General features: G+C 48.3%; 1 protein-coding gene across 1 annotated transcript; it reads right to left on the reverse strand.

Moving 5' to 3' along the window:
- Positions 1-355: 355 nt before the first annotated feature.
- Positions 356-5,937, reverse strand: CORO1A (coronin 1A). The gene is made up of 11 exons (XM_036919497.2): positions 5,842-5,937; positions 4,024-4,222; positions 2,725-2,847; positions 2,511-2,640; positions 2,239-2,423; positions 1,968-2,087; positions 1,649-1,753; positions 1,381-1,526; positions 1,207-1,264; positions 879-1,094; positions 356-565 (listed from the first exon to the last, which is right to left on the reverse strand). The coding sequence occupies exons 2-11, from the start codon at positions 4,219-4,221 to the stop codon at positions 461-463; spliced, it is 1,386 nt and encodes a 461-aa protein (XP_036775392.2). The 5' UTR covers position 4,222; positions 5,842-5,937; the 3' UTR covers positions 356-460.
- Between the last annotated feature and the right edge of the window lie 18,795 nt (positions 5,938-24,732).

Genomic DNA, 24,732 nt, shown 5'->3' on the forward strand with positions numbered 1-24,732 from the left:
CTATAGTTTGAAAGATGTCATGTAAATGGTAGTTACTATCACTATAGTTGCATGCAACCTGATGTTGTTGACTAAGAAAGGCAAATTTTGGGTAATCATGGGAATTACTGAGGTCTCAGGCTTAGGGCCTCGAATAGCTCAGATCTACCAGCTCAGAGCAGGAGCTGGGAAACCATCTCCCAACCCACTCCAGCATAGGGTGGCTCCCACCCACCAGGGCCTGTTCCTGTGGTCTAAGGCATTCGGAAGCACCTCCCAGCTCCTGCCATGGGACAGTCCCATCAAGGTTACCAAGGGGAGGCTCAGGAGCGCATCAGTTCAGTATTCAGGTGACCAGTCATTAGAGTCTAAGAGGTACCAGAAAATAGAGCCATTTTATTATTTTTTAATCTGTCACTGTGGCCTGAAGGGAGGGAACATGAACAGAAGGGAGGGGGCCCATTTGAAGGCTCTGGGTCTTCTACTTGGCCTGGACTGTCTCCTCCAGCTTATCCAAGCGCTTCTGGAGCTCCTGCACTGTGGCCTGGAGCTTCCTCATCTCTTCCTCCAGCCGGGATATGGCATCCTGGGGAGCCAGCACTGCTTTAGGCCCAGCTCCATCCCGGATTCCTCTTACCCTAGCATCTCCCAAGCCCCCTCCCAAGAGTCCCAGGGCTTGGGCCCTCTGTCTCTCAGCTGCTTGCTGCCCAGAAATCTGCAGGCCTACAAGCCCAAAACTTTTCTGAAACCTCAGGATTACCCACTCCCAGCTCCCAAAGGACCCCCAACATTGTGAGTTAGGGTGCCCCAAACAACAACCTTCTCCAACTGGGACAATGACAACATCAAGAGCGGCCTGTCTTCCAGACCTGATTTCCCAGCTTCCGTTCACCTCTCACCGAGTTTGGAGCGCCACTGGCCTCTGGTGCTGTCCTCCTGCGCCCAGTGTCCAGGCCCCGACTGACCCTCAGTTCCCGACTTTTGGGGGTCACATAGCCATCCTTGAGGGAAATGAGGAGAGGCCCGGCATCCCGACCCCCCAGCCACTCCTCAGCCGTGAGGGCAGCATCAGGCCCTGCAGTAGGCGGGTAAAGATCCTCCTGGAACAGGTCCGACTGTGGGCAAGGCCAAGGCTGGTTAAGAGAGTGCTGAGGCCACACCACCCCGCTGCACCTCCACGAGGTCAGTAACTAGCCCAGAGTGCAAGGAGGAACATGGGAGCATCACCTTTCTAGGCACTGTCATGGCAATGGGCTCACACCTCCGCTCATGCAGCTTGTAGAATCTGTGGAAACAGGAAGATAAGCAGCGCCTGCAGCATGGTTTAGCTGGAGCTCAAGGTCAGCACTGAGTCAGCACTGCCCAAGGAGCATGGTCAGGTCAAGGTCAGGGGTCAGTCACCTGGCAATCTCACACTTGTTCACCTCCAGGCCACGTTTGGGCATGTAGCCCATGCCACGCTGGGACTCCTTGGAACTGAACATGGAGAGGTAGTGCAAGAACGGGGCCTCAGAAGTGATTTCGAAGTATCGGATAGAGCTGTCACCCTGCAGGGGTGGATACAAGAGAAGGTCAGAATGACAGATGCCTCTGACAGATGCCTCAACCATGGTCTTTTCCAAGTCCCCTGCCCATCTCCCTCCCCTGACCCTCTGACTAATTGGGTCACCTTGCCACAGAGGTAGACAATGTTGGTGTCAGGGTCAAAGAAGGGCAGCAGGACGCCACTGCTTGTGTCCAGCTCCTGCAGGGACAGCGGCTCCTCCAGGTGCTTCTGTAGAGAGGTGGGAGGTAACTGTGAGCTGGGCCAGGCCAGGCCCAGGGATGGTGCTCTTCACTAGTCAGTGGCCTGGGGAGGGCCTTCACGGACCAACCACAGAAACCTCCATCCCATGGTGGGTAAACTGAGGCTCAAGACTATATGACCAGGCAAGTGGCAGGCAGGGACTAAGCCTCCAGTCATTCTCTGCTCCCTGCCCAACACGCACCGTGTCCCACAGTGCCACCTGCCGTTCACTCATGCGGCTGAAGCCTGTGGTCAGGATCTTTCCATGTGACACAAACACAGCGCGCACGGGCCGGGTCCCTTCATGGGGACGGTCCTTCTCCTGGAAGGAAAAAGAGGTGGTTGGCCAGGCACCTACACACATGCCCAAAGGTCCTGACCCGAGCTGGGGACAAGAAAGGACAGCATCTAAGGACCTGGTTGGTGGTGGGTGAAGGCCCCAGGGTCAGAGATCACAGTTCATGGCAACTCACAGCTACGATAGTGCCTTTTCGGGGCTCGATGATGCGCACGCGCTTGTCACGGCAGGAGGTGCAGATGAGGGCGCCATCCCAGCTCCAGTCCACACTGTAGATTGTGTCCGGGTGCACGTCGGAGCCCAGTGTCAGCACAGCTGCCCCAGTGCCCACGTCCCACACCAGGATCACGTTGTCACAACCTGGGTGATGCCCCCAGAGTCAGAAGCCATGGGCCTCCCACCCTCGCTGTTGGGCAACCAGCCCACCCCTCTTCTCCCCACAGGCACCTGCACTGAGCAGCACGTTCTGGGCTGTGGGGTGCCAGGCCACAATGCCCACGCGCTTGGTGTGGCCCTCCAAGGTGACAACAGGTTCCCGCAGGGGCAGTGTCAGGCCCCCATCGGGGATCTCCCACACCTGCAGAGAAGAGGCTAGTAAGTCTTGGGGGTTCCAACTGTCAGATCCAAATCTGATGCCTCGTTACAGGCCCTCAGGACTCACCATAACTGTGCAATCCTCAGACCCGCTGGCAATGACGTTATCATTGTGCAGGCACCAAGCAATGTCCAGCACAGGGGCTGTGTGGCCACAGACCATAGGCACATTTTTGTCCACACGTCCAGTCTGGAGAGCACAGTAGGGCCTTTGAATGGGACACTTTCACTGTCCAAACCCAGTCCAACCTCCCCACACTCCTTCAGAGAAGTACAGAGAGGAGGGTTGTGGAGTCCCTGGGAGGCAGGGGGCGCCTAGGGTGGAAGGGTTTGGTCCTCTGCTCCTGTTGCAGAGTTGTCTGGGCAACTCAGGAAGGCTGGCCACAGGAAGGAGGAGTGGGGCTGGGCACCAAGGCCACATGGGGCCCTGGTCCTGCCTTACTGTCAGACCCTGGCCAAGCCCAGCTTTCTCTATCTGTTTCTCATCTGTGTCCTGAGGGCCGGCACCCCCACACCACCCCAGCCTCCCTGGGGCTTCCATGGGATGACAGGCCAAGGCCCTGGGCCTGCAACAGGTTGGGACTCTGCAGGGAAAGGTGTGTGAATGGTCTGGCTGTGGAGATGGGTCCTTCTAAAAGGACAGGCACCAGGGAAGTCTGTCATAACTGGCTCCCAAGCAGGCACAGAGGTTTGGAAATGGCCACTTCCGGGGACAGCTGCAGCAGGGCTTCCTGTGTGCAGAGCTGGCCCAGCTCTCACACGACAACCACTTCCTCTTCTCTTTGCTTCCATCGACCCTTTTAAGGTAATAACTAGGGCCAATCTCCCCTTCCTGTCTCACCCACCAGGAATACAGGAGTGTGCTGGGGGTGGGGGTCAACAGACAGCAGGCAAGAGGGAGCAGGATCAGAGAGAGGACAGGGCTTGAGGAGGGGAGAGGGCCTCTCACATCATCACTGCTTGTGAACTGGAGGCCAGAGCTGGCCAGGTTTCCAAGGGCTCAGATGGACCCAGACCCAGAACCCACGAGCACTACTGAGCATGCCCAGACCCCAACCCAGCCCTCTCAGTGCTCCCCAGGGAAGAAAGCCCTGTGCTGAGACTTGGAAGGCCTGGCCCTAGGTCTGCAGGACTCATTGTGTGATCTTCTGTCTGCCCTCTAGGCTGCTATGTCCATACAACCATCGCCATGTAGGAGATGGAGGAAGCTTAAAGCTCATCTGGCCAAGCTCAGTTTTACAGATGACAAGGCTGCAGCCCAGAAAGGTTTGTTAACAGTCACCTTATCAGGACCCCTGGGGGCCACTGGATGACCAGAAGCCCCCTTAGGTGTAGGGCTGCTGCCCCCAGTACTCCAGGGGCTCACCTTGCCCAGGGGCAGCACCAGGAAGGCCCCTCCCCCACTGGCTTCACAGATCAGAGCCACAAACTTGGGGTTGACAGCACAGAAGCCACTGTCCCAGGTGGTCTGTGAGACGCGCACATCCTCATAGCACTGGTCGGCCTTGGCTGGCTGTCCAAACACATGACGGAACTTGCTAGAGCGGACCACCTGGCGGCTCATCCTGGAGGGCACACGGGTTGATAGCTTGTCTCTCTTTGGGTCAACTCTGACCTTCAGTGGCCCACATCCCCCCAGGACACCCGTCAGCCTGGCATTTAAGGTCTCACATAACTTCCCCAACAACATCTCCCTGGGTTCCCCGCTCCTCTCCTAGGTAACTGGCATCCTGCTACCCTCGTGTTTGCCTTCCCCAGCCCTCCTCACACCTGGCTAACATGCAAGGCCCACCTTCTCCACCCACCCCAGGCCTCACTCCTGCATCCTCAGTCCCTACAGCAGAGCCCAGTGGGAGGCAGCACCAAGGGCTGAGTTATCGACTGACAGCCTGATGACTCAGAGCCCTTCCCCTGATGGTTCACACTCTGGGGGCTTCGGTGCAGACAGCTGGGAGTGTGGGTTCTCAGTCACAGTGTCCAGACCTCACATTCCTCACACTCACTTTGGGGAGCTTCCCAAAGGCAGGGGTTGGGCTGGGCTGGCCCTCCCTTGCCTCCTGGCACAGGGTGGATGGGCAGAGGGAAGTGGCATATGGGCCTGTCCAAGAGGCATGTCCACAATGGCAGAATGGCTTCCCCAGGAGGTCTCTGGGTACACCAGAAACAGGCAGATGGCCCAGACCCCAGCATTTCCTCCTTCCACATCTCTGCCTCTTGCTCTGCTTAAGCAGGGGCCCTGAAGTGCCATCTCCACCCCCACTGGAACTAGACACAGGAAAGGAGAAGCCAGCCCTGCCTTCGCTGAGGTTCAGCTAGGATGGTTTTCCCCACTGTGGCTGGGAGGAGAGCAAGTGGAGCTGAGGGGCTTGCCTCTGGCCCCCCAGGCTCCACACCAATCCTGGTGCCAACTGCATCACCTTCCTGCTTGGTGAAAGGGCCATGCTTCCTTCTCAGAGGACACCCTCCCCACGGCCTCTGCTCCACCTCCGCAGCTTCACCCATTGGCCCTACCTTTGGGCCTGGCTCCACTTACTAGGAGCTATAGCCACCCTCACCCACACTGAGTCTACAGGGGGATCTGGGTCTCCCTACCCACAAAGGAGGTGAACATGTGTGAGGAGAAGCAGTCTGGGGGCAGGGGTATTAGTGCCAGGTGAAAGGCCTGCATCTGGGGAGAGGTGAGCCCCAAACCAGAGGCTGGGAGACAGGAAGCCATCGCTCCACCCTGCCTCCTCCCCCACCACAGGTACCAGGCCCAGAAACCACGGAAAGGGGAACTTGGTCTTTTCTTGTTTTGCTCTCAACCCCTTCCTGTCTCCTAGCTCTGGGGTAGCTGCTCAGTTCACCCCACCCTGCCCCTGCCCCCACCCCAAAGACTCGCATTCTGGGGAGAGTCAGGGCCCACATGTGTCCCCTGGCTCCCCAACCTCCATCTTGGCTGTGGTGGTCCCTCACCCTAGCCTGTGGCCCTGGGACACACAGATGGACCCCCCCACCACGCGCACCCACAGCCGCAGGTGGGTCCCCTCCGCGCAGGACGTGGACCAGCTCTCTCCCCATCTCAGAGCCAGCTTGCTCAGATGGCCTGTCAGCCCCCACAGCCGGCTCTGCCAAGCTCTCGCCCGCCCACAGGTAGTCCAAGGCAGCAATGCCTAGTCCCTTCCCCAGGGCCCCCGGGGCATACCTGCTGCTGGGAGATGAGCGACCCCCCAGATGGAAGAGGGAGAGGAGGAGGAGGAGGAAGGTGCTGGAGGAGACAGACTGCCCACTGAGGATGCTCCTGTCAAGACAATGAATGAGAAGCACAGCTGCCCGCCTCCTTAGGAGTGGCAGCGCCCCTTTGGGCGGAGCTCTTAAAGGGGAGAGCCCTTCTCTCAGCAGAGGCGCCACCTCTCCCCAGCAGCCTGCAGCCTCCCTTCCCCTCCCTCCAGGGGAAGCTCAGCACCTTCCCTGCCAATTCCAAACCCAAACAGATGCTGCTGGCCAGTTGCGGAAAATCTAATCTGTACTTTTTTAATGTCAAAATGCAAAAATACCCTGCTTCTTCCTCCCTCCTCCCGTCCACCCCAGTCTCTCACCATCCTTTCCCTGGCATTCACAAAAGCACCCATCAGGCCTTTGCACAGACCCCTAGCCCACCCCCAGCTAAGGCTGAGCTGCCTTCTCGGCCCCGCAGCCAGGAAGCCGAGGGGAGAGCCCTGCACCAAGCTGCAGCCAGGAGGCCTGGGGCCTTGTCCAAGCACCTGTGTCCCCAAGTGGGTGGCCTTGGGGGAGTCATGTCCGGTGTCTCATGTGTTCACCTGGGAGCGCCCCCGCCCTACCCGCAGCACAGGAAAGGAGTGAGATGATTTGGCATTGTGGAGCACCTCTGTGTGCAGGGTACAGAGGGGAGTCGGTCAGGCTGCCGCTGCAGAGGGCTCGAGGGCTCTCAGCCCACTGCAGGGAGAGGAGCCGTGACAGCAGTAAGGATGCCAAGCAGAGGCAGAAACCAGAACCTCATGCTCAGGAAGACAGATGAGCTGCTTCTCATCCTTGGACTCTGAGACCAGGCCATGGAGGTGAGACAGGGACCATGGGCTTAGACACAGTAGGGTGAGAGCCTCAGGAAAAAGCAAGGCAAGATATTTACATTCAAAGCAATGTAACAATGTAAAGTCCCTATCGAAACTCTGTGTTCAGCATTATATAAAGTCAAGGTCACACTAATTCTCTAGGGTAAAGATACCAGACTAGGAATACAGACACCTTCAGTGAGATCAGTTAAAGGTCAAAAGGCCAGAAGCAACTTGGCCTGAAATGTTTGAGTGTTCCGCAAGGGTATCTCAGCATAACCCATGACTTCACTATAAACAGCCCTAGCAAACAGACAACAACCCAGCCCACCTTGAGGGCAGGGCAGGTGGCACAAGTCCACACCCTAAGCCCTCAATTCCCCAAAATCCTCAACTGCCTATAAATCCCCTAGACAATGCACCACCCTGGGCTCTCTTGTCCCCTCCTGGCCTGAGCCAGGAGCTCCTACCTTGGGTGTTTGCTAAGTTCTTTCTTTGACTCTGCAAACAAGAACCCTGGCATCAGAGGTGGCAACACAGAGGGCAAGAAAGGCCTGCTCTGAAGTCAGACTGACTCCTGGCTGTCTTACCAGAGTGACCTGGGCACATTACTCAACCTCTTTCAGCCTCCGTTTCTCCCTCTGCAATAGACTCACACCTACCTCAGATGGTTATGGGGAAAGGAAAGCCTTGTGCATGTCATCCAGAGTGCATCAAGTGCTTAGCAAGTGTTAGTTCTACTCATCATACTGCTTACAGAGTACTGGGCTGGGTCTGAAGGGGTGAGAAAGAGCCACAGGACATGACTGGTGGAGGTCTGAAGGCTGAGAGGCAGCCCAAGTGAAAGCCTTGTAACATGCTTCTTCAAGGCACTGGTTCAAATCCTACCTTCACCACCAATTGGCTCATAATTTGGGCAAGAGATCTGTCTTCTCTGAGGCTCAGTTCCTTTGTCCATAATTGGGATATAAACAGGGTTTGTTCTGCCCTCCTCACCAAGTTATGATGTTCAAATAAGACAATGTATGTAAAGTGTTCTACACGTTAGTCAACTATAAAACCCTACAGGCTGTACTCTACCTGAGGGCTGCCCAGGGACTGTGATGTGCAGTCTCCAGCTGTAGGGGTAAAAATAACAGCTGGCATTTACTGAGCATCTACTATGTGCCAGGCCCTGTTTTAAACATTCTAAGTATGCTACACTCATTTAATCCACACATCCCTGGGTGGAGATACCACCTCCATTTTAGAGAGGAACCTGCAGCACACATGCCCTAGAGCTCCTCCTTTGCAAGCGGAGGACAAGCATGTGGATGTGGGACCTGAGATCCATGCCCCAAAGGCAAAAGCCTGACAGGCCTGGAGAGGGAGAGGTCGGGAAACACAGATGATGCTTCTGTGTTCCAGTTGGTCTGCAGTGTAGGGCGAGGGCAGACAGGCTGGGGCTGCTGCAGAGCACAGATGCAAGGTCAGTGGTGGGAGTCATGGGTGCAGACGTCCGGGAATACAAGGGAGAGAGTTAGTTCAGTGGTGGGTGGTGAAGGCCCTGCAATGAGCCCCTACTCATGTTTAAGGGGCTGACGCCTCCCTATGAAGGATGTTGAGATGGTATTCCTGCCATGTGCTGCCAGCCCAGCATCTCACCATCCCTTCTTTACTGGTGTCCACATCTGGATTTCCTTTGAGGAGCCAACCTTTTTTCACTGGCAGCCCCTGACATTCAGAAGGGGGCCCAAGGTAGGTACATGGCCTGTGCTTCCCACATCAAAGCAGTCTTTTTTGGTTGGCTCAGGGATGGGCACTGAATTCAAGTCTATGTAACCAGATGGAGACTCATTAGAGCTACTAGGGAAAAGAGCTGTCTTGCTCCTAGGGGTTAGTAAACTGATGGACTGTAAGCCCAGTGCTAGCAATGACATCCTGTCACCATGTAAGAAAAGACAGCCAAAATGAGCCCACACAGAGGACTACAGAGACAAGAAATGAATACAGGCATATTCTTGACATTATTTGAGTATCTGGATCAAGCTGTACCTGAAGCCCTTAACCTTTCTGCTTCACAAGGCGTTAAGTTCCTATTTCCACATAAGCCAATAAGTTTGAGTTGGATTTCTGGCACTCACAGCTGAAAGAGTTCTGACTGGTACACCCTCCATGGAGGACCAGAGGCCCTTCCAAGGTGCCAGGTACACACAGGAAAGAGGGACTGACCTGCTGAACATAGAATAAAGTCCAAATTCCTCAATAAGTCCTGCAAGAACTTCTCTGGTCTGTCCCACCCTGAAGAGCTGTAGTGCCTGATGGAATCAGACAGACCTGGAGACGGTAGCTTACCATTTCCTGTTACCCTGGCGTGGTGACATTTCCTTGCCTGTAAAGGTGCACAGCACTGCTTGCTTTCTAGAATATATACCCACCACCCAGCTTCAGCAATTATCAACACATGGCCAATACCGACTCACTCTTCTTCCACATTTTTTTCTTGGAATCTATTAAAACAAATTCCAGACATCATAGCATTGCAACTTAAATAGTTCAGGATTTACCTCTAAAGATATGGAAAAGTGGCATGACTGGAGCCATTTTAAAATAGGGCTGGAGAGATCACTGTAGAGAGGCCCGTGTTTGAACTGTGCCAAAACCTTTGGACTTTGCAAAACAGCAATTGTTCTAAGCAATTGTTTGGGAAATCAGCAGGAGAACAGATATCCTGATCACAGTTTGATGGATGTGAACTTTCTGAAGATAGAATCCATCTGAATATAGCAGTCAATCAATGTATAAGCCAGAGTAGCTTGGCTTGTTAAAATCCCCATGGAACACTTCTTCTCTTTTTCCTAACTCTTGTAATTGCCACCCCTCTTTCCTTTTCCTCATAAAAACCCCTTGCTTTCACCCTACAAATGGGACACTATTTGGGTATCAACCTGGATCTGTGCTCCCAAATTGCAATTCTTAGACCCCAAATAAAAGGCCTTTGTTCTTTCAGTTTCACTTCCTTTTTTCAGTTAATACAAATAAAGGCTTTTTGAAAACCTCTTAGAGTTCTTAATAAAATTGCATTTACTTTATAGATCAATTTGGGAAGGATATTAAGACTTCCATCCACAAATGTACTATATTTCTCCATACATTTATGTCTTCTTTTATATAATTTTATAATTTCCTCTATAAAGGTCTTGTATAGCATTAGATCTTTTTCCTTATAGGTCTATTGTAGTTTTGTGGCTATTTTGAATGTGTCCTTTTTACTCTAGTTGTGACTTTTATTTCCTTTAAAAATAAACTTTATTTACATACAACATAATACATCTTTCCATACAATAAAACGCACTCATTTTAAGTGTAAAGTTAAATTAGTTTTGACAAGTGTATATATCCATGTCATTACCATCATAATCAAAATATGAAATATTTCCATCACCCTAAAAGTTTTTTCATTCCCCTCCACAATCAATCCCCCGCACTCAAGATCAGCCCCAGGCAACCACCGATCTGCTTTTTTGTCAGTATAGATTAGTTTCACCTGTTCTGGAATATTCCATACAAATGAAATCATACAGTATGGGTCTGGCTTTCTTCACTCAGCATGTTTTGAGATTCATCCATGTTATTATATGTCAGGTTAATATTTTTATTTTACCTAAATGCAATACCATTATGTGATACATAATTACATCTAAAAATTTTAGCAATAATTTCTTAATATCATCTAATACCCAAATTGTGTTCACATGTTCATAATTGCCTAAAGAAAAGAATCCATCTATCTTAACATTACCAAAAGTAGAATGGCCAGACATCATATGGCTCCTATAAAATGACACAGTAAGTATGTAGCAACACCTTTGTGGTGTTTTGGCCAAATCATTTTTATCATCATAATCATCCTGAATCTAAACAAGCCTCCAGATCTAACAGCTAGTTTATAGGAGTTGAGGGGGATAGAAAAACAGGTTAAATAACACCATGAGGGAGCAATTACTAAATCTAGAATATTGAAAACTTTACAGGACAAATGACCTGGCTTCAACAAACAAGTGGCATTAAATGAAAAAGAGGAGAAACATTAAAAGAGTCTTAAGAAACATATCAACCGACTACAGTATGTGGACTTTCTCTGGATCCTGATTCAAATAAATCAACTGTAAAAGGTTTTTTAATTAGGTTCTACCACTTAACAATGAAGAGTCCTGACTGCTCCAAACAATACTAGGTCCTATGAGGTACTGTATTGTCCCTCTTTTACAGTTGATGAAATTGGGACTCTGAGGAGATAAAAGACTTATCCAAGGTCGCACAAACTGGGACCCAAATATGATTCCCGCTGACCTTGAAACCCATGAGCCCATTCAGACTGTCCAGTAACCTCCCAAAGCAGAGGTGTGCCCAGAAGTGGAGAGTGGTGGAGCTGGGAACAAACCAGGAACAAAGCATGAGACACTCCATAGATGCTGGTGGAATGGATGAATGATGCTACATTTAAACTGGGTCTTGAATAAGAGTTTGCCAGGCAGAGAAAGAAGAAGAGAGGAAGAAAAGCAATTCTGATAAAGGCAAGAAGACAATGGCATTTTAGGGAATGGGGGCTCTTCACCATGGCTGGAGCCTCAGGTATTTAGGAGGAAGGGAAAGTGATAAAGCTGGGAGGACCAGCAGGAGGCAAATCATGAGGACCTCAGCCTCACTGCAAGAAGTTTGCACCCAGAGGCAAGGAGAAGCCCACACAAGTCTCTGAGTAAAGAAATGACAGGTTATCATTTGCAAGAAGTTACTCTGGTAGCCTGGCCCCCAGCCCTTCTCACAGCTGTGAACTTCCATCCACCTGTAGGCTCAGCCCTGACCCACATTCAAGAACCAACCTGGACTTCAGCAGGAGGTATGTGAGGATGCCACATCCATAGGCCCAGGCCTAATATAACCTCAACAGCCACTTTCCAGTAGCCATCTACCCACACTGCCCTCCTCGCCTTAATAAAATGGCCAATGCTCCTATTTTATGGAGGAAAGAGGTGAGAACTCTCAACCCCTCTGCTCCCACCAGCAGCTGCATCTCCAGTTCTTACGCATGGCCACAGACTATTATCACAAAGGAAGAGTCCAGGGGCCCAAGGCTGATTCCTCCTTCCTGGGACACATTCCTTCCCATTTTCTCAGTGACTTCCCTCCATTGATTAACCCCTTTCTCCCACACAACCAAGTTCTTCTCTCCACAGACCCTGTCTTTTAGGATATAAAAACAGGCTGAAGTCCTCTGTGTGTTTGGAGGATGCTCTGTCAACTTGGCAACTTCAAACCACTTCCCTATCTCACTCTTGGTGTTCACAATCAAGTTACTTGAAAGAGCTGTTCACACTGTTCCCACTTTCTCATTTCCTACTCAGTCTTCCACTTACATGAGTCTGCTTCTGCTGCCACCATTCCACACAGACTTGCCCTGACCAAGGCCACCAGTGATCTCCTGTTCATTAAATCAAGCAAGGATGTTTTTAGTGATCATCTGATGCTCTGGCCTACTCCCTCCCTCTGGAGTCTTTCCTTTCAATGGTGTCTGGCCCACTCTCTCCTAGTCCTCTTCTTTGCTCTGAAGCTTGGTTTCTTAGTCCCCTGTAGGTCACTCTCCAGGACTCTGCCTCTCCTCATTAACCCCTGAACTCCCTACACCATCATCTTGTCCACATCTGCAGCTTCAACTACCAACTTTGACAACCCCAGTCTGTCTGTAACCCAAACCAGCCACCTTAGTTCTGACTGCCAACTATATGGCATAACTTGTATGTCCCATTAACACCTCAGGGAAGAAATCTTGACCTTGATCCTCTCCGTCTCTCTCCATGCCCCCAACACTGCCTGAGTTGTGTTGCTTGGACCCTTGGGCTAGCTCATTGACTAATCCCCTTCCTCTGGTTCATCTTTTATAGCATTGCCAAAGTTACCTTCCTGGCCATAATATGCCTACCTTAAAAGACTCTACAAGCTCAACCCCTCTGGGAAAAAGTTGAAACTCCCTCAGCATGGTATACAAAGCACTTCATGATCTTCTGCTCTGTGACCTTGCTGCCCCTCCTCACCCAAGCTCACTGTGCTCCCTTATTCCTTTGGTCCAGAAGCTGGACCCTCCACTATCTACAAGGCAGAAGTGAAGGTGGGTCTTCTGGTTATCTGCTGCAGAGTAAACCACTCCAAAACCTTGTGACTTAAAATGACAACCGCTCCTGTATTTCTCATTATTCTAAGGTTTTGGGAAGGAGTGGCCCGGGAGAGAGTGTTCCAAGAGATAGGCCCATAATTGGCACAGTGTCACATCTACTGCATTCTGTTAGTTAAGCAATCACAGGCCCAGCCCAGTTTCCAAGAGAGGGGAAATTAACTCTTCCTTTCGATGTGGAGTTAGAATTTGCAACCATCTTTAATCTACCACAGAGGACAGGCAGGTAACATGGATAGTTGATGTGGGCCAGGTGAATTATAAAATTACATAGAGTGGCAGGATTGTGGCTGCACTAGCCCTTTGTCGCCATGCAGGAGCACAGGTCCTGTGTCGCTAAATCTTCTGGTTTTTCAAGACAAGTCAATAATGTGGATTTTTTTATATGAGACCTCCAGATCTTTCAATGTTGGCAACTAATTCACAATTTCTAAAAATGTTATACGAACAAAAGTAAGTATGTCTTTGGTTTGGATGTGGTTTTTCTGGCCAACAAATTTTTGGACTCTGTTCTTTGCCCTTGACACAGACCTGAAATCTCTTATTCTTTGCCACCAAACTGTTACATACCCTACTGATCCTTAAAGACTCAAGTGAAAATTTCCTTCTCCATGAAGACTCCTCTGACAGCCTTCTCCCCCTACTCACTACTCAAATGGTTTCTCTATTCCCATGCTGTGTGTGGCCCTTGGTGCGTCCCTCTATCATGGTAATTAGCACACTCATAGTAATTGTTTACAGGTCCAGCTCCTCTGCCAGACTGTTTCCTTTCCCCAGCACTGGGCCCAATATGTGGTTGGTATTCAATAAACCTAAGTCCTTCTTCCTAACCAAGCACTGGCTCTTGTACACTCTACCTTCTCCATTTTCTTTCCTGGCCAATCCACCTTCCATTCCCACTGTCATTACCCTAGTTCAACCCTCCTCACTTCTCCCCAGAATGATTCCAAGAGCCTGCTAAGTCTCCCCAACTCATCTCCCCTGTTGCCCCAATGCCTGCCCTTCAGCCAGACTTCTCCCTAATGCCCAGATCTCACCATATCAGTCCCGTTCCAAGATTCCTCTATTCCCTAGAATAAAATCCAAAGTCCATGGGCTGCATTAGAGGACCTACATTTTTTGCCTGTCCAGCATGACTGTCCAGGGGTGGAAGCAGGCCCAACCAATGCCAGTTTTGGGTCTTTTTATGGATGAATAATATTCCATTGTATGTATTACCACATTTTCTTTATCCATTCATTCATCAGTAGACATTCAGGTTATTTCCATACCTTGGCTACTGTGAATAATGATGCAGTGGAATTTGGTGTACAAATATCTCTTCAAGATCCTGATTTCAATTATTTTGGATAAATACCCAGAAGTAGGATTGCTAGATCATACGGTAATTCTATTTTTGGTTTTTCAAGGAACTTTCATACTGTTTTTGTAGTGGTTGCACCATTTTACATTCTCACCAACAGTGCATAAGGGTTCTAATTTCTCCACACCCTCACCAACGCTTGTTATTTTCTGGGGGTTTGTTTGTTTGTTTGTTTTTAATAATGACCATCCTAACAGGTGTGAGGTGATGCTTCATTGTGGTTTTGATTTGCATTTCCCTGAAGACTGGTGATGTAGCTTTAATTTTTTTTGTGGATACCTTAGGATTTTCTGTATACAAGGTCATGACCTCTGTGAACAGATCATTTATTTCTTCCTTTCCAATCTGGATGTCTTTTATTTTCTTGCCTAATTTTTCTGGCTAGAATTTCCAGTACAATGTCAAACAGAATTGGCAAAAGTGGACATCCTTGTCTTGTTCATGATCTTTCAGGAACTTACACCACTAAGTATGAAGTTAGCTGTGGGTTTTTCATAATTGCCATTTATCAGGTAGAGGAAGTTCCCTTCTACTTCTAGTTGGTTTTCAGCATGAAAGGTTATTGGATTTCATAAAAAACGTTTCTGTTTTTTCTGTTATTATGACAACTGTGTTTTTATTTCCTTTATTCTAATAATATGGTGTATCACTTTATTCTCAGGTATTAAACCAACCTTGCATTCCTAAAATAATTCTCACTTAGTCATGGTCTATTATCCTGCTTATAGTTTCTGGATTCTGTTTACTAGAATTTGTTGGGATTTTTGCCTCTAAATTCATAAGGGATATTGATCTGTAGGTTTTTCTTTGTGCTGTCTTTGTCTAACTTTTATCAGGGTAATACTGGCCTTATAGAAATAACTGGCAAGTTGCCTTTCTCTTCTATTTCTTGGAAGCTTATGAAGTGGTATTCTTTAAGTATTTGGTTAAATGTACTAGTGAAGACATCTGGTCCTGGAATTTTCTTTATGGAAAAAAATTTAACTGCTAATTCAATTTCTTTACTTAATATGTCTAGACATATTTTATATTTCTTCTTGAAATTTGGTAGTTTTGTCTTTCTAGGATTTTGTGTATTCCATCTAGGTTACCCAATTTATTGGTATGTGAATACATTGCTCCTAATATTCCTTCATAAGCCTTTTATTTCTATAAGGTTAGTAGTAATGTCCCCAATGTGTCCAATGAGAAACTAGCTTTAATTAAATGGAAGCTGAAATAAATCACTTAAATTTAAAATAACTTTTAGGCAAATCCATACAGACAAAAATTGGATTAGTGGTTGCCATGGTGTGGGGTGTGGGGAGTGGGTGAGGGGTGACTGTTAATGAGTATGAAGTTCTTCCTTAGGGTGATAAATATGTTCTGGAATTAGTGGTGGTTGATGTACAACAATACTAAGGACCAAAACCACTGAACCGTACACCTTAAATAGGTAAACTTATAATAATTTATTTCAATAAAACTTTTTTTTAAGATTACACGTGGCCTTCCTGTGTTCCTAATTTAAAGGAATTGAATGCTATATTTTCCTACCATTTATTGAAAAGATAAAGCCTCTCTTGTCAACTTATTTTATTACCCTTATAAAATACAAACCTTTTTTGGACAAGAATTGTGAAGTACACCTTAATAATTATGAGAAATTACTAATCATGGCTAACATAGGAATTTAATGATACTTTGCTAATTTTACTTAGCAATCATTTCAGAAGAACCTGATTTACAATGACATTTATGAGCTTTCCTATTCAAAATTTCTTTTTTGTTCCTTCAAACTGTAAATGGCTGGTACAGCTTTAGTTTTCAGAACAGCCAACACAATTTTCTATCTTCTTTCTGCAGAAGTTACAAAAACAGCTTAAATTAAAACAACAAAAACATTACTTACAGTAGTTTCTAGACTTAAACGTATCTTAGGACTTCTCTTAATATTTCACAACACTGCATTGCAATATTTTGTATCAGACTTGCCAATGTTCTTAAAATTGGTTTTCTCTCGAATCTTCTATTTCAGGACTCCACTGAGAAAACAATATGTTCCCCGAGTTTGGCCACTTGATTCCATCTGATGCCATGACTTGGATGTGACAATAACATCAGGTAACTTCCCCCTCAGTATCAGGGCAATGACTGGAGAAGAATGAGAGTGGGGGCCTTGGCATCTCTCTGAGTCTGAAGGATCTTTCATGAAACACCCAGATGGTTCTTCTGTTCCTTGGCATTCAAAGCATCTCCTTTATTGCTCATCCTCACACTAGTAAAGAATTTTTAAAATGTTTTCATAATTAAAAAATTTTTTTTCTCATTTATTTTTATTAGTTGAATTGAAAGAGAAATGTGGAGATCTTCTGACTATAACAGTTTATGAGCCATAAAGTTAGGTAATACAAATTGGTGATTAAAAAATACATGTTTTTTTGAAAAGTATTAAAAATAATAAGACACCCTGATGTTTTAAAGGTTTGGGTACATAAGTCTCTTGTTTTGACATTTATATCATCACTGAAACACCTTGATTAAACATTTAACCATCATTTGAAGTTTGTTTGTCCTTAAATTTTATCTCACACATAAATAAAAATTTTTAATCTCAAAAGTAATACATGCTCATTGTATATTAAATCCTGAAAGACACATAAGGAAAAAGCTAATCATTTCACAACTAACCCTCTATTCCCACAGCCCAGAGGTAACCAACAATTGGATGTATTCTCTTGCATGCTTGGTAAAGAATATCCTAAATGTGGGTATTTCCCAGAGAGCCAAAGAAAGTCCTGGGCAACAACCAAAGAAAGATGAGCCTTTAAAAGAGAGTAAAAAGGAACAGCCAATGGACTACAAAGGGGCCTGAGAAACCTTTTTGGGCTGATGGATATGTTCCAAAACTGAGACAGGGACCGTGGATGTAGTTAGAATAGGGTGAGGGCCTCCGGAGAAAGCAAGGCAAGATATTTACAGTCAGAGCAATGTAACTACATGCAAGGAAACCCCCTACCAAAACTCTGTGTTAAACGTTAAGCTCAAAAGTCATTCTTCAGTGAGATCAGTTGATACTCCCCAGATAAAGGAAAGTAGCCCATGTTTTTATTATGTTAATTGTTTGTAATCATGTGTAAGATTCACTTTAGCATGCTAAAAGGGATTTAATATCTCATCAAGGACAAACATCCTAAGGCCACTTTTAACAAGTCCACACCCTAAGCCATTTCAGTTCCCAAAAATCCTCAACTGCCTATAAATCCCCTAGACAACGCAGCACCCCATGCTCTCTTGTCCCCTCCTGGTGTGAGCCAGGAGCTCTATTCTCTCACAGTATCTCTAAATAAAAGCCTCTCCCTGGCTCTCCTACCTTGGGTGTTTGTTTGCTAAGTTCATTCTTCGACTCCACAAACAAGAACCCCAGCATCAAAACTATGTTGTGGTAATGGTTGCACAATTCCATAAATTTACTAAAAGTCATTAAATTGTGCCCATAAAGTGGGTGAATGTAAATTATACCTCAATAAAGCTGTTTGTTTTTTAAAGTAACCAAGGAGATGGGAGGGAAACCAGGTGTTGGGGCACAACACAGATGTGAAAGAACTCTGCCTTTTAGAAGCTACCTAGACCCTTCCCCTATGGCCAGCAGAATAATGCCCTCTCGGGGATGTCCACACTCTATCCCTGGAACCAGTGAATTGTTATCTAACATCAATTAAAGGACTTTGTAGATGTAATTAAGTCTACAGATCTTAAAATAGGGAGATGATCCTAGATTATTCAGGAGCCCAATCTAATCACATAAGCCTTTAAAAGCAGAAAACTTTCCCCTGCTGGAAGCAAGAGAGATGTGGCAGAAGTCAGAGATTTGACACACATCTTTGCAGCTCTGGAATGTAGAGGCTGTGTGCAAGCACAGGAGTGAGGCTTCAAGGGGCTGAGGGTGGCCCACAGCTGACAGCAGCAAGGAAACGGGGACCTCAGTCCTACCACAAAGAACTAGATTCCACCAAAAACCTGAATAAGCGGATTCTTCACAGAGCCTCCCTGACAGAGTCCAGCCAGCTGACACCTTGACTTCAGCCTGATGAATCCCAGAGAAAGCAGTTGAGCCAACCTAGACTTCTGAATACAGACCTGAGAGACAACAAACTGGGTTGTCTTAAATCTCTAGGCTTGTAGTAACTTGTTAGGGCCACAGTAGAAAACGAATACAATGCCTAAACTATAAATCGGATGTCAGACCACACTTCAAACCTTTTAATGACTTTTTTGTTGTTCTTGTTATTGAAAGGAAGGGAGCGACACACAGCATCAATTCACCGGAGAATTCCGCTTTACTAGGGAAAGGTGCTGGGTTATATAGGAAGGGGCATGGGGTGATTGTGGTGTTACTTCTACGGGGCTGGTGGCTATTGGCTAGGTGCTGGGATTTGGAGGGGGGCGAGGGGTGATTGGGCTTCAGGTGGTGCCGGCGGGAACCGAGGACTCGGAAGAGAAGCAGGAGGTTCACCATCTTATGGGTGGGGGCCCTTCATTCCCCCCTTTCTCCTCTATGGGGTTGTGGACGTTGCTTTCTCTCTGACTGCTTCCTGCTGACGGGGGCAGAGAAGGGAGTGAGGGCTTGAGGACTGGGAGGAAAGGGTTGATAGGACTCCCCACAGTAAGGACGAGTAGACGTGGACTTCTTCAAGTTGGAAATCAATGAAGGTTCCCTGTAACCATAGGTCAAGGACTTGTTTATTCTAATGGTGCCAAGAGGATATGGGTGCCAGAAGCCAGGCGTCTGCCGCCATTGTTTCCAGGAACAGTTTCCAGCGGAGAGAGGGGTCCATTCAGCGTGTGGTGAGGAGGTTACGTGAGGGTGAGGGATCTTCTGTGGCTAAAAGCTGGTAGTTCCTGAGTAAAAGCTGGTTGAAAGTTTGATTAGAGACTTTATCGACTTGGGATTTGATAAACTTTATTATGCAAGGCAAGAAGAGACAGGCGAGGAGAATGATTATTATGGGGCCTGCAATGGGCCACAGCCAGGTGAGGAAGGGGTTTGTTAGTATTGAAGAGAATGGGTTGGAATTGGAAGCAGAGTGGAGGCTGGAGGCAAGGTCGGTGAGTTTGGTAATGTCAGTTTCTACAATGCCGGATTCGTTGATGTAATAGCAGCACTCCTCTCGAAGGAAGATGCAGGTGCTGCCCTTCTCGGCTGTAAGCAGATCTAAGGCCCGCCAGTTTTGAAGGGTGACCTTAGCTAGCGAAGTGACCTGTCTTTGGAGAGAGGCCAGGGAATCAGCAGTGGATGTCAGGGCTCCCTCAAGTTTGGCGTTGAGATCTCTAATTGCCCATAGAGAGTGACCCAAGGCTCCTCCCGAAACCCTGCCCCAATGGCTGAGGTGGTCAAAGAGATACCGACCATGATGGGAAGGAAAGCAGCCCTTTTTTTGCGCGAGGGCAAGGGAGGTTGGAGCTCAAGAAATTCTGCCATGCTGTAAAGTGTAAACTGTGGGATTAGGGTGACAAGAATGCAGGGTATATTGAAGTTGGGAGGCAGTGAGTTAAAAAGACTGCCATTGCACCAAAAGAAGTGACCTGGTTGTGTAAAAGTCTTAGAGCCGGAGGTAGGGGTGTAGATAGAGAGACAGTGAAGTGCGCTGGAGGGGGGAGGGGTTGGGCCTACATAGTGGTGGATGGTGAGATTATCTGCGTATTCTGGTTCCCACAGGGGTATGTCTGCCAGGGGACAGAAGGGTTGTCCTTCTGCATGGAAGGAGTAGTTGGAAATATTAAGGGGCATGGCAGCCAGCAGTGGGCGCTGTAGTGATGCGCACAAGAAACAATTGGCGGTGTTGAGGGTGTGGTTGAGAAAGATGGTGGTGTCTTGAATGAGCTGTAACCAAGAGTAGGAGCAGGGGTAAGAAGATGAAGAGGCGCCATCAAGAGTTTGAACAATAATTTTTTCGGAATGTCCAATGTCTGATGCAACTTGAGAGATCTGGGAATGAGAGGGAACATACTCTCGAGAGATATGAAGGGTACCGTGGGGGGTCGAGGACCCCCCATAGTAAACTGAGGCTGTGACACCAGTGGCCCATCGAGAGTTCCAGGGATCTGGAATTAATAAGGAGAATGAGCTGTTGGGATATTTTATGAAATGGTTGGAGGAGTAATACTGTGGGTACCAGGAGTTACCCATGTAGTGAATGATGCAAGACCAGTAGGGACATCCCCCGTAGGTGTCTGGCCATCACCTGCAACAGGCTTGTTTTTGGTGATAGAGGAAGCAGAGGTAGGGAGAATAAAGGTAGCTGCTAGTGAACACTTCGGTGGAGGGAGGAAAGTGGAGGTATAAAGGCTTGGAGCAGCCTTTCAGAGGGCAGTCTGATGTGGCAATGAGGGCAGTAACTTTTGTTTGACGCTGTGTGTAAGTCTGTCTGACTTTGAATCGCCATACAAAGGAGGCTGGGGTGGCGGGGAAGACAATAGGAATGAGGGAAAAAAGCGAGAGAGCAGTAAAGGAAGAAAAAGTCATGATTCGAGTATGGATGGCAAAGGGAGTGAATGGGAGATGCGGAGTTTCAAGGGATCAGAGGGATGAGGCATGGTAGAGTAGACAGCGTCTTGGGCTGTATCCGAAGGACTCTGCATTGTGACTGATGGGTCTTGAGTGTCCAGAGAAGGTGGGTCCTGGGTGTTTGGTTTCAACCTGGAGATATGAATCCAAGGGGTGACAGAGTTATCAGGCAGTAAGAGCTTGGCGGCCTAGGGGGTGCAGAGAATAACTGGGTGTGGACCTTCCCATTTTGGGGTGAGAGAGGGCCGATCCTCTGGTGGCTTATAAAACACTAGTTGGCCGGGCTGTAAGACAGGAGGATTTGGAGAGGCAGATGGATCAGGAAGGAGCCAATCTTGATATTTCCACAATTCGGTGCGGAGGAGAGAGAGTAGCAGAAGGGCCATATTGGGAGGAATCGGTCCTTTGTGGGAAGGGAGCCCTGGGGGTAGAATTGGGCGGCCGTACATGATCTCAAAGGGTGACAAGAAGGAAGGTTTCTTTGGGAGGGCCCGAATGCGGAGTAGAGCTAAGGGAAGTAGGCGAACCCAGTCAAGGTGTAGTTCTAGAGATAGTTTGGTCAGGATGTCTTTTAGAGTCCTATTGGCTCTTTCTACTTTTCCCAAAGCCTGTGGTCGATAAGGACAGTGTAGATGCCAGGGGAGTGAGAGCGACTTGGAGAGGTTCTGAATGATTTGGGCAGTGAACTCAGGGCCATTATCTGATTAGAGGGAAGTGGGCAACCCGAACCTAGGAAAGATCTGGGTGAGGAGGATAGAGGCAACTGCGGACGCTTGTTTGTTAGTGGTGGGGAAAGCCTCGACCCATCCTGAAAATGTATCTACTAACACGAGTAGTTATCGGGTGCACCGTACGGGGGGCATGTTAGTGAAGTCTATTTGCCAATCTGCAGCAGGGACATTACCCCGTGCTTGATGAGCCAGGAAGGGTCGGGCCTTGAGGGGGGTATTAGGTTAGTGCGTTGGCAAATGGTGCACCTGCAGGTGATTTGGTCAAGTAGGGTTTTGTCTTCAGGAGAGAGAGAAAAAAAGGATTGTAAAAAATGGATTAAGGATTGGGGGCTAGGATGGAACAGATCGTGTAAGAGGCGGAAGAGAGACTCTCTGTCCTGGGAACAGAGGGTGTCTTGTGATAAGGCTAAAACCGCAGGGGTAGATGGATCGCTTTCTGGTGCTTCTTCTGGTAGGGCAATCGACCGGGCTACTCTGTCAGCTTTATTGTTACCTCTTGTAATGGGGGAGTCATCCTTTTGATGTGATTTGCAGTGGACTATGCCCAGTCAGTGTGGGAGTTGTGAAGCCTCTAGAAGTTTAGTAATCAAGGCTGAATTAGTGATGGAATTCCCTTTTGTGGTGAGGAGGCCTCGTTCTTTCCATACTGCCATGTGGGACAAGAGAATGTGGAATACGTCTTTGGAGTCAGTGTACAGTTTGAGAGACGTGTCCCGGGCCAGAGTACAAGCTCTGGTGGCTGCAATGAGTTTGACCTGTTGATTGGTTGTACCGGGGGGTGGGGCTGGTGCCTCGATGTCTTCGAGGGAGACTACTGCGTATCCTGCGTAATGGGTGCCATCAGTAAACCAGATGAGGTCGGAGTGTGAGAGGGCCCCTTCGGAGATCGTGGAGTGGCACGGAAGGAAGTTGTGAAGGGCTTCCAGGCAATCATGTGAGGGAGTATGAGGAGAGTAGGGTAGAGAAAGAAGAGTGGTCGGATTCAGGGGCTGGCAGGGGAGGAAAGAAATGTCTGGATTTTGGAGGAAAGAGGACAGTAAGGTCAGGAGTCTGGAGGGAGGGAGAGTCTGTAAACTTTTGTAGGTTAAGAGATCCTTTAGGTGATGTGGGGACAGAATGGTAAGGGACGCCCCAAATGTCAGTTTATGAGCTTCCTTCTGCAAGAGCTGTCCAGCGGCTAATGCCCGTAGGCAGGAGGCCCATCCCTGAACTGTGGGGTCTAATTGCTTGGAAAGATAAGCTACTGGGGCAAAGGATGGTTCATAATATTGGCCTAGGACTCCTAGAGCTTGACTGGACCTCTCATGAATGTATAATGATAAAGGCTTCAACAAATCAGGAAGATAGAGAGCTGAGGCTTCTACAAGGGCTTGACGGAGCTTAATGAAGGAGTGTCGGGGTGAGGAGGATAATGGTTCTTCAGGGGGGCCCTTGCTGAGGTCGTATAGGGGTCTTGCCAACAGGGAGAATTTAGGGATCCATGCTCTAAAATACCCAGCCAGGCCTAGAAAGGAAAGGATTTCTGTCTTGGTTTTGGGAACGGGCAGGTCAGAGAGGAGCTGTTTTCTGTCTAAGGTAATGGACTTTCTTTGTTGAGATAGAAAAAATCCGAGGTAAGTGACAGAAGGGGAAGAGATTTGAGCTTTGACAGGGGATACCCAGTAACCTCTGGAAGCTAGAAGGTTAAGTAGGGAGGCAGTGTCAAGTTGAGACTGTTCCCACAAGGGACTGCAGAGTAGAAGATCGTCAACGTATTGTAATAAGGTGGACTCAGAGTGATCATGATGAAACTGTTTGAGGTCTTGAGCTAGGACCTGTCCAAAAATATGGGGACTATCTCAGAAGCCTTGTGGCAAAACTGTCCAAGTGAGTTGTTCAGAATGTCTTGTGTATGGGTCCGTCCAGGTGAAGGTGAAAAAATCTTGGGAGGAGGGGTCCAGAGGGATAGAAAAAAATGCATCCTTGAGATCTAGGACTGAGAAGTGGGAGGCCGAGGCAGGGATCTGCGATAAAAGGGTGTATGGATTTGGGACTAAGGGATGGATAGGGATGATGGCCATGTTAATGAGGCAAAGGTCTTGGATGAGGTGGAAAGATCCGTTGGTTTTTTTAACAGCTAATATGGGGGTATTAAACGGGGAGTGAGTGGGTCTGAGGTAATTTTTGTTTAAAAGATCTTGAATGATGGGTTGGAGGCCTATGAGGGCTGAAGTGATTAGGGGGTATTGGGCCTGACAGATATACTGAGAGGGGTCACGTAATTTGATAGAGGCAGGAGGACATAGAGCCATGGAGGGGCTTGTAATGTCCCAAACTTTGGGATTTACAGGGTGTATGAGGGCGGAACTGGAGCTGTCATTGGGTAGAGGGGAGTCATCGGCTATGAGGGCCATTAGAAAGGGAGTACTGGGGGCTGTGGGAGTGGATATAGTTATGGAAACATGGAGGAGAGAAAGGATGTCTCATCCTAGTAAGGGGATGGGACACTGGGGCATAACCAGGAAGGAGTGGGAGAAAGGTATGGGATTGTCTTGGATTGTGCATAAAAGGGGGGGGTTTAATGGGAAAATCTGTTTACCTCCTACCCTGACTATAGGAGTAATGGCAGGCGTGGTAGGGCCCCGGTATTCCCGCAAGACTGAGAAGGTGGCTCCTGTATCTAGGAGGAAGGAGATGGGGGCGACCGTCTACTATTAAAGTAACCCTGGGCTCCTGTTTGGTGATGGAAATGGTCGGGCAAGAAGCCCCCAGGCCCCGTCAATCTTCCTCTGCCAGCCCCACTACGGCGGGCTTAGGATGGGGGTTGTTCATCCAGCCTCCCCTTCGGGTGGCTGGGCAATCAGACCCCCAGTGGCTCTTTTTGTGGCATCTGGGGCATGGGGTGGTAGGAGATCTGGGGGAGGGGCACACCCTTGACCAATGTCCTTCTTGTCCACACTTGAAACAAGCTCCTGTGGGGGGCTTGTTTGTAGAAGAGTGCCCAGGTTGTGGTTTTATCGGCTGGGCCAACATTTGGAAATTGGCCTGATCAGCCTTTTGTTTACGGTGTTCTTTCTCCTCCTTCCGGTTATGGAAGACTTTAAAGGCCACTGTTAGGATCTCAGTCTGTGGGGTAGCGGGGCCCTGTTCTAACTTTTTGAGTTTAGCTTTAATGTCGGGGTAGCTTTGAGTCAG

The sequence above is a fragment of the Manis pentadactyla genome, chromosome 10, assembly GCF_030020395.1.
Source record: "Manis pentadactyla isolate mManPen7 chromosome 10, mManPen7.hap1, whole genome shotgun sequence".
Taxonomy (NCBI): domain Eukaryota; kingdom Metazoa; phylum Chordata; class Mammalia; order Pholidota; family Manidae; genus Manis; species Manis pentadactyla.

Excerpts from the sequence above, each read along its gene's own strand:
- CORO1A (XM_036919497.2), bottom strand. The coding sequence starts at position 4,221 with ATGAGCCGCCAGGTGGTCCGCTCTAGCAAGTTCCGTCATGTGTTTGGA. Across the intron at positions 2,088-2,238 it reads GAAAAGGCACTATCGTAGCT|GAGAAGGACCGTCCCCATGA; the intron begins GTGAGTTGCCAT and ends TTTTCCTTCCAG. Across the intron at positions 1,265-1,380 it reads AACAAGTGTGAGATTGCCAG|ATTCTACAAGCTGCATGAGC; the intron begins GTGACTGACCCC and ends CTGTTTCCACAG.